Consider the following 8,920-nt stretch of genomic DNA (forward strand, 5'->3'; position numbering starts at 1 on the left):
GGCGGGGGGTGGCCTTCCCCGGCGGGACACCCCCCCCCTCCCCTCGGCCTGCCCTGCCCTGCCTGTACCCCCAGTGCGGGGCACCCCGTGCTGCGGGCGCCGGGGCCCGGCCGGATCCAGGCCCCGCTGCTGCCGGCACAGCAGCCCGCAGGGAGCATCTCCCCACGCCGCCCCGATTCTCCCAGCGCCCACCCGCATCTCCCAGCCCCACCCGGGTGCAGTGGGGCCGGCTGGGGCCATCTGCCCCGGGACCCCCTCCTTGCCCCCCAGGGTGTCTGTGCCATGGCATGGGGTGGGGGTGGGGGATGCTGCCAGCACCCTGGGGTGCAGCTCGCTGGGCAGAGCCGGGGTGCTGGGCAGTGTTGGGCGCTGGGTGCATGCTGTGCATGCTGCTCTCTGGCAGGGGTGCCTACCATGCACCCACCACGCAGCTAGGGTGCACCCACCACCCAGCTGGGGGGCATCCAGCACACAGTTGGGGTGCACACTGCTCTCCAGCCGGGTTCCTGCATTCAGGACAGGGCTGGGAGCCCCCCGAGCTGTGTGGGCCTGGGCAGGTCCCGCTCCCCACCAGCCCCAGTTCTCTGGGGAGCCCCGCGGTCCTGTCGCCAGCCCAAGGGTGCTGTGGGTGAGCACGGTGCATGTTGCTGGCCAGGAGGCAGCTGTCAGCCCTGGGTACATCTTGCTTCCCGGCATACGCTGCAAAGGAGCCCTCCCTGCCAAAGCTGCTGAGAGCAGCAGAAACGGTTCCCGGGAAGGAGAGTGCCGGGGCCAGGCCCCCCTCACCTCCAGGGCTGAGGCCCAGCTGGGCAGCAAGCCCCCACCATCCCCGCCGATGGGGCTGAGCTCGCCCCATCATCGCCAGCCCCTCCATCCCATGGTCACCAGGCGTGCCTGGCACTCGGTGCCAGTGGGAGCAGCATCCCTGCTGCAGGCCCCAGCGCCCAGGTGGGGGATGAGGGGTGATGCTGGGAGGGCTGCATCGGGCAGGGTGATGGAGACTGTTGCCCGGCAGTGGCCCAACCTGGCTGAGCCAGAGGCTGTGAGGACATTATGCCGGAGCCCAGGCCTGGGCTGGTGCCGAGGGATGCCATGCTCTTGCCCGGCCGGGATCCCTGTGTTTAGTCTGGGATTCCCCCCTGCTCCAGCCTGGTCCTGGAGGGTCCGAGCGTCCCCTCCCCCTGCCCGGCCCCGCGGAGGCTGCTGGGGCCCATTACTCGATCGGAAAGGAATTTGGTGCTGCTTTCTGAGCACGCCGACTCCCTGGAGCTCCCAGCCACATTGGAAACACATGTGCCCAGGCTGAGGCGGGTGGGCTGGGGCGATGCTCCCCCTCCCTGGCCACGGTGGGGGGGGGCAGGCAGCTGCGGGTGCCCCAGGTGCTGGCACCCACAGGCATTGCTCTGCCTGCTTCGGTGAGCAATGGGGCCGTGCGAGGGCAGTGGGGCCTCTGTCTCCTTGGCGGTGTGATGGGGGATCCTTGCTGGAGTCCCCCGGCTGCGGGGAGCCCTCGTCCCTGGGCTGCTGCATGGGTCACCTCCACCCATGGGTGACCCACATGCCTGGAGCCCAGTGGGTGGGAAGGGGCTGTATGGGCTGGGTGGAGGGATTAAAGCCCATGGAAGGGGGTGAGCAATGCATGATGCTGCCTGCACCGGCTGTGGCATGGCTGGTACTCGCTGCTGGGGCTCATGGTGATGCTGTTGGGCTGCGGGACCCTGGGGGCACCCCTGGGGATGCTGCTGGCCCCAGCCCGGCCCTGCTGGCCCCTGGGCTGGAAACCTCTGGATCCTCCATCCCAGCGTGGGGTCAGGCTGTGCTGCTGGGCCACACTCAGGGCAGGGCTCTGTTTCCACGGCAAGCCCCCTGCTGCCCTGGGAGCACCCCTGGGTGCAGGCAGCAGCACTGTGCTCAGGTACCACCCTGCATGGCGGGGTCCCAGGGTGGGGGAGAGCAGGCACTGGGTGCCTCCAGCACCCGCAGGGCTCCCCAGGCAGCGATGCCGTGGCTCTGCCCTATTTGTTTCCCCCCCTCTGCAGCCAGCTGCATCCCACCTTGCGAGCCCCCAGCCCCTGCCCATGGCCCTGGGCTCCCCCAAACTGCTGCCATCCTTCCCCCATTCCTGGGGGATCAACAGCAGGTCCCCCTGGGGCCAGGGCTGCAGTTGCAGGCAGGGACTGCGTTTTCCGCCCTTCCTCGGCACAGGCGTCGCAGACGGCGCTTTGCAGCTGCTTTGCCGGCTCCAGGCCGGGAGCTGGCGCCGGCTGGAGTGGCCGATTAGCAGGATCAGGATGTGCGGATTAAAGTCAATCTTGTTGGTGTAATTATCTGCGGCTCGCTGCCGGGGGCTCAGGGGTGGTGGGTGGCAGGGGGGTGGAGGGAGGCCCTCTCCCTGTTAGGCACCCGCCTGCCTTCCCCTTGTTTTTCAGCTCCCAGGGTCCAGCCGTGGCCCTGGTTTGGGGGTTGCTCTGCCTGTAGGGACCCCCCCCCAGTTACCATCCCCCAGGCTCTGGCTGGAAGCTGCGAGTTTGGGTGAGGACAGCTCTGCCCGGCACCATGGGGATTTTGGTGCTCCAGCAAGCACCGCATGGGTGCTGCTAGCCGAATGCCAATCGGCAGAGCTGTCCGCCCGCCCCGGTGTGGAGATGGGGGGGGGTCCAGCACGGGCGGCCCCGGCTTTCCGGGTGCAGCGTGTGACGGCGGCAGGCAGGTTTGGGTGCCTGCCAGGCCCCGACGGGTCCCCGCTGCCTGCCTGCCTCCCCCGCTCTCCTCCACTAATCACCTCGTCATCGGGGCGAGCTGCATCCCAGCTGGGATGGGGGGGGGTTGCCATGGCGACAGAGGATGCTGGTTGCCTAGCAACATCCCTCCCCTCGCCCACCTGCCCTGGACCAATTCGGCATGCGTCCTCCCCCCCCCGCCCTGCCGTAGCTGGCTGCATGCCCCTGGGAAGGTGCGGGCTGGTGGGGGTCCCCGCGGAGCCCCGGGGGGGGCCGGCTGGGGTGCAGTGGGAGCGAGAGGGGGTTTCCCATCCGCTGGGAACGGTTTCCAAGAAACAGTCTCCATGACGGCCCCATCACACCCTGGCGGCACATTGATTTGCTGCTGCTGGTGCTCCGGCGTCCTCCCCCGGCCTGGTGCCTGCCGGGCCGGTGGCTCACGCAGCCAGGCACGTGAGCGGCCCCGAGTTCCCTGCCGGGGCGTGGGGCTGTCCCCAAAGCCGGTTGGTAACCGGCAGGGTCGGGGGGATGCAGAGATGGGCGTGCAAGGAGCTGCGAGGCCGCAGCGGCTTGCGGCACGGCACAGCAGCCAGCTGGTCCCTGTGCCCAAGTGACCCTTCTGTCCCCAACCTTGCGACCCTGCCCCATGGCTGCCAGGCAGCAGGGTTCAGGGAATAGGCCCTGCCCGAAGTCCTGCCTGCCTGGCAGCCTGGCCCTTCACGGTGGCAATGGGCAAGGGATTGGGGGTGGCTGTGTGGCAGCTTGGGGACACCTGGCCGGTCCCCCAGGACCTGCCCCGACCTCAGTGTTAGCAGGATGGGGAGGTGGAGGGGCCACCCCACGCTCCCCCTGGCCATGGCTCTCCCACGCTGTCTCCCCAGGGCCCTCTACACGTACGAGGATGGCTCTGATGACCTGAAGCTGGCAGCGTCAGGAGGTAAGGTCCTCTGTCCCTGCAGCTGGCTCGGCTCTGCCAGCGTTTTCCCCAGCACCCATACTGGTGCCGGGTGGACGTGGGCTGACGGTGCTGTGCCAGGCGGAGGTTTGCTGGAGCTCTCCGGCCACTTTGAGATCCAGAAGGTGATGTACGGCTTCTGCAGCGTCAAGGACCCCCAGGCTGTGCTCCCCAAATATGTCCTCGTCAACTGGGTGAGTGGGGGGGGCCATGCTGGGGGGGGGGCGTGCCGTGCCCACCGGGGCCACAGTGTTGGCAGGGGCATGGCTGGGTGCAAGGGAGGAGCCTGCGGTGGCCGGGGGGGAGGTGTGGGTGCCCCACAGTCCCGCTGTCCCGTGGTGATCAGCGGGGTGGGGGTCACCCTGCCGCACCCCCCCAGCTCAGCCCCTCCCCGGCTGCCACAGGTGGGTGAGGACGTGCCGGATGCCCGCAAATGCGCCTGTGCCAGCCACGTGGCCAAGATTGCCGAGTTCTTCCAGGTGGGTGACACTGGGGCGGGGGGACGATGTCGCCAGGGCACCCACGCCGGTGCCTGACGGCTGCTTGCCCCCCGCCCAGGGCGTGGACGTCATCGTCAACGCCAGCAGTGTGGAGGACATCGACCCAGGGGCCATTGGGCAGCGGCTCTCCAACGGGCTGGCCCGCGTCTCCAGCCCGGTGCTGCACCGCCTGCGGCTGCGGGAGGACGAGAACGCCGAGCCTGTGGTAATGTCCCCATGGCAGCGACGGCGGCGATGGTGGCGGGCGCAGGGCATCCCTCCCGCCTGGGGCTCCTGTCTGCCGCAGCCCGTCACCCCGTGTGCCGCTTACTGTTATTCCCCCTCGCTGATCCCAGCCCCTCCGCCCCCCCCGCCTCTCCTCCGTCCCAGGGCACCACTTACCAGAAAACCGACGCCACCGTGGAGATGAAGCGGCTCAACCGGGAGCAGTTCTGGGAACAGGCCAAGGTGGGGTATGCTGGGGGGGCAGCTGGTAGCCCCTGGGGAGCGGGGTGAGCCGCTGGCAGGTGATGGGCAGTCCTGTCCTTCATCCCCCTCTCACCAGAAAGAGGAAGAATTGCGTAAGGAGGAGGAGCGGAAAAAGGCCCTGGACGCCCGGCTGCGGTTCGAGCAGGAGCGGATGGAGCAGGAACGGCTGGAGCAGGAGGAGCGGGAGCGGCGCTACCGGGAGCGCGAGGAGCAGATCGAGGAGCACAGGCACGGCAGGGTCTGGGGTCGGGCTCGCGTGCAAGGATGTGCATGTGCAGGATGGCTGCGCACATGCTGCGAGCGTCTGGGGGGGTGCATGGGTGTTGGTTCATGGGATGGGGTTGGGGCAGGGACTGGCAGGAGCTGGTGCCCAGCCCCTCTCCTGTGCCCCCATCGCAGGCGGAAGCAGCAGAGCATGGAGGCAGAGGAGGCCCGGCAGCGCCTGAAGGAGCAGTCCATCTTCGTAAGTGCTGCGGCAGGCGTGGGGCCGGGGTTCGAGCCGAAGCTGCTGCCTGGTGTCACCCCCGAGGAAGAGCTTTTCTCAGCTGGGTCTCCTGGGCATCCCGGGGCTAGGGGGTCATGCCACGTCTCTTTGTAGGGGGAGCAGCAAGAGGAAGACGACAGGCAGCAGCTCAGGAAATCAGAGTCAGAGGTGGAGGTGAGTGCGGTGGCGGCCATGCCCAGTGCCTGTCCTCACTCCCCAGCCAGCGATCTCGATGGGAACCCAGCTGGGGGGTGGTCTCTCAGCCCCACACCACTGGGGCAGTGGGTCTCAGCCTCCCCCATCCCCGCAGGAGGCTGCTGCCATCATCGCTCAGCGGCCCGACAACCCCCGGGACTTCTTCAAGCAGCAGGAGCGGGTGGCATCGGGCAGCAGTGACACCGTCTCACCGGGCAGCCACAGGACAGGTGAGGGGCTGGGGGGGGCTGTGGGCACTGGGGGGGCATGGAGAGGCCAGGGGGGACTGCGGGCTGCGGAGCAGGTGAGTGCGGTGCCGCCGGGGCTCCCCGCAGCTCGGCGGGTCACAGTGGGATCTGGGGGGAGCAGGGCTGTAATGGGGGGGGGGGCCCCTCTACCGTCCCTGGCACTGTGGTTGGGGGTGCCGGGGGCATGAGGACAGCAGGGGGTCGTCCTGCTCTGCTGCGCCACCATCACCGCCACTGCCACCGCACCTCACGCCGCCCCTGCAGCTGGGGCAGCTTGGCAGGGGCTGGATGCCAGGGTGTCTTTGGCAAGGGGGGGCTCATCCTGCTCCCTGCTGGGTGTCATCTGCTCACCTGTCACAGCATCACGCTGGCAGCCAGGGTGGCAGCGTGGTCGGTGCGGCAGGGGTGGGCAGCTGGAGGTCTGGGGGTGGCTTGGGAAGGCAGCTCATCCCATGGGGGCAGCTAAAAGAGGCAGGCGTGGGGCACCCAGCGTGCTCCCGGCTGGCAGGGAGTGCCCTATGAGGAGGCTGGGCTGCCCTACAGTCTAGGGTCCAGCCCTGGGACTCTTTTTTGCGGCTCTAGGGCAGAGGCTAGCTGTCTTGGTGGGCGCCTCCGTCCGTGGGGCCATGTCGTGGAGCTGCGCTGGGGGTCGTGCTGGGGTGCTGTGCTGGAGGGGCTGTGCCATGGGGCTGTGCTGGGGAGGGCCTGTGTTGTGTTGTTCTTGCTGTGGGGTCATGCCATGGGTCATGCCATGGGCTGTGCCGTGGGGCTGTGCTGTGGGGTTGTGCCTCAGGGCAATGCTGTGGGGCTGTGCCATGGGTTGTGCTGTGGGCTGTGTTGTGGCCGTGCCGTGGGTTCATGCTGTGGGGCTGTGCTGTGCCTGAGCAGATAGTTGTCCCATGGCCATGTCCTGGCCTCTCTCCCCACCTGGCCATGCAGCACTGCCTCCCATCCTTCTGTCCTGCTGTCTTTCCATCCTCTTGTCCTGCCATCCTCCCACCCCACTGTCAGTGCTGCCTCCCATCCCGCCGTCCTCCCGTCCTGGTGCCCTGGTGCCCCAGCCCCGCCACAGCTGCGCTGAGCAGGGACTGACCCATCTCTTTGCTCTCTCTCTCTCTCCGTCCGTCCGTCTGTCTGTCTTTCTCTCGGCAGGTCGTCTGCACTGTCCTTTCATAAAGACAGCTGACAGTGGGCCGCCTTCTTCCTCCTCCTCCTCCTCCTCCCCCCCACGGACCCCCTTCCCCTATATCACCTGCCACCGCACCCCAAATCTCTCCTCTTTCTTCCCATGTAGGTAGCTGGGATCCCCCGGGTGTGCAGCTCCTGGGGGCCAAGCCACGGGCGGCTGCCCCACAGCCCACCCCAGCCCCATGGCACACCGGACCGACAGCGGAGGCAGCGCCCCTCCCGTGGGCACCCAGAGGGGGCCGGGCACCCAGGCGGGGGCTGCGCCCGCACCCACGGGCACCCTGCATGCCTCGGCTGGGGCTGGCCCCACGGTGGGCGCTGTGCCCCTGGGGTGGGGGGATGCAGCAGGCTGTGCCCATGAGGCAGGTTGTGCCCGTGGTACCGGGGAGGGGGCACCGGGTAGGCTGTGCCCATGGGACAGATGGGGACAGGGCTGAGCTGTGCCCGGGGAGATGATGCTCTGCCATGGGATGGAGCAGGCTGTGCCCATGGGATAGAGGGGGCCCAGGACAGGCTCTGCTCATGGGGCAGAGGTGGATGGGGCAGGCTGTGCCCGTGGGGCAGAAGGGGACAGGGCAGGCTGCGCCCTGGACCACGCAGGATTTTGCCCGTGGGGCAGCGCGGGATGGGAAAGGCTGTGCCCAGGATTGTGTGGGGCTGTGCCCATGGGGCAGAAGGGGCCAGATGGTGCCTGGAGCCATGTGGGGCTGTGCCCCCCTAGCGAGGGGTAGCAGGGCACAGAGCTGTGCCTGCAGAGGTGAGGCTGTGCCAGGGCCCAGCTGGGCTGTGTGTGGGCAGAGCCAGCGTGCACTGCAGCAGGTATGGGGCTGCTTGTCCCCCTACCTGGCAGATGCGGGGGCTGCGGCTGCATGGGGCTAGCGGGGATGCCCGGAGAGGGGCATGGTGGTTGCTGCACCCATGGGTGCCCCTGCCCCGCCACCGCAGGAGGGGATGACGCAGTGGCAGGTACATGGTGATGTACATTTGACAACTCCTGGCCGGGTTGGCGTGGCACAGGAGCAGGGGCAGTGCTGGGGTGCTGGTCCCTCCCCGATGTGGGCAGCCCCCCCCCCATGCCACCCCATCTCCCTTGTCCGCAGGCAGCCAGTCGGACGCCTACCGCAAGGCCTCGGCAGCGGGCTGCAGCCCCTGCGAGTCCAGCCCGGCCGCCACGCCGCCGGGCGAGCCGGGCACCCGCGCGTCGGGCAACGAGACGCCGGCAACGCCCAAAGGTGGGCGCAGGGCTGGCGCTGCCTGCCCCTGCCTGGGGCTGCCTGGGCACATCCCCGCGGTTCCCCACAGCACATCCCCTGCTGCAGCCCCCTTGACTCCTCTGCAGCCCCCGCTGCAGCCCCGATGCTGCAGCCCTGCCAAACTCCCTTGCATCGCTCAGTGCATCCATGCTGTCCCGTCTGCATCCCTTGATATATCCTCCGCCGTCTCTGCTGTGTCCCCCAGCGCGTCAACGCTGTGTCCGCTGCTCTGTGCCGGTGCATCCCCGCTGTCTCTGCTGCACCCCCCCAGTGCAGCCCCGCCATCATTGTTGCATCCCTGCTGTCTCTAGTGCATTTTCTAACACCAGTGCATCCCTGTTGCCTGTGCTGCACCACCCCGCCCCGTGCATCTCCCCATTTCCAGTGCATTGCCCCAGCCAGTGCATCTCTACCACTACCGGTGCATTTTCCCCACCCCAGTCTGTACCTGCCCACCATCTCTGCACCATCACCCCAGTGCAGCCCCACTGTCTCTGCTGCATCCCCCAATGCGACTGGTCCTATCTGTGCCATCCCCAGTGCATCCCTGCTTCCCTCCATGCATCCCCACTGTCCCTTTGCATCCCCAGTGCATCCCAGCCAGCTCTGCAGCAGTCCCCACTGGCCCCTTTGCATCCTCTGGTGCATCCCAGCTTTTCCTTCTGCATCTTCCCAGTGCACCCCTCCCCATCCCCCTGTGCCTCCCAGCTACTCTCTCCACCCCAGCAGGGCCCAGGCCCCCCCTCAAGGGATCACCTTGCCCCACACCCAGCCCCACCACGGCCCCTTGGTCCCCTTGTGCGTGCCATCGGTCCCCTCCCTGCCCAGTCACTCCTGCCCATCCCCACAGCATCTCCCTGCTGCACCCAGCCCAAAGGACGCCCCCCCCCCCCCCGGCTCCCCCCGCCC

At 68.4% G+C, this 8,920-nt stretch overlaps 1 protein-coding gene across 1 annotated transcript in view; it reads left to right on the forward strand.

Moving 5' to 3' along the window:
- DBN1 (drebrin 1) overlaps nt 1-8,920 on the forward strand; it is a 13,555-nt gene that overhangs the window by 3,665 nt on the left and 970 nt on the right. The window contains exons 2-12 of the mRNA XM_010579232.1: nt 3,602-3,657; nt 3,757-3,869; nt 4,080-4,154; nt 4,234-4,380; nt 4,545-4,622; nt 4,720-4,871; nt 5,043-5,106; nt 5,242-5,301; nt 5,438-5,552; nt 6,723-6,860; nt 7,859-7,990. Coding sequence (XP_010577534.1) covers nt 3,602-3,657; nt 3,757-3,869; nt 4,080-4,154; nt 4,234-4,380; nt 4,545-4,622; nt 4,720-4,871; nt 5,043-5,106; nt 5,242-5,301; nt 5,438-5,552; nt 6,723-6,860; nt 7,859-7,990 — 1,130 coding nt within the window. The remainder of the gene's footprint in view (nt 1-3,601; nt 3,658-3,756; nt 3,870-4,079; nt 4,155-4,233; nt 4,381-4,544; nt 4,623-4,719; nt 4,872-5,042; nt 5,107-5,241; nt 5,302-5,437; nt 5,553-6,722; nt 6,861-7,858; nt 7,991-8,920) is intronic.

The sequence above is a fragment of the Haliaeetus leucocephalus genome, unplaced genomic scaffold (genome assembly GCF_000737465.1).
Source record: "Haliaeetus leucocephalus isolate CR32 unplaced genomic scaffold, Haliaeetus_leucocephalus-4.0 Scaffold656, whole genome shotgun sequence".
NCBI lineage: Eukaryota > Metazoa > Chordata > Aves > Accipitriformes > Accipitridae > Haliaeetus > Haliaeetus leucocephalus.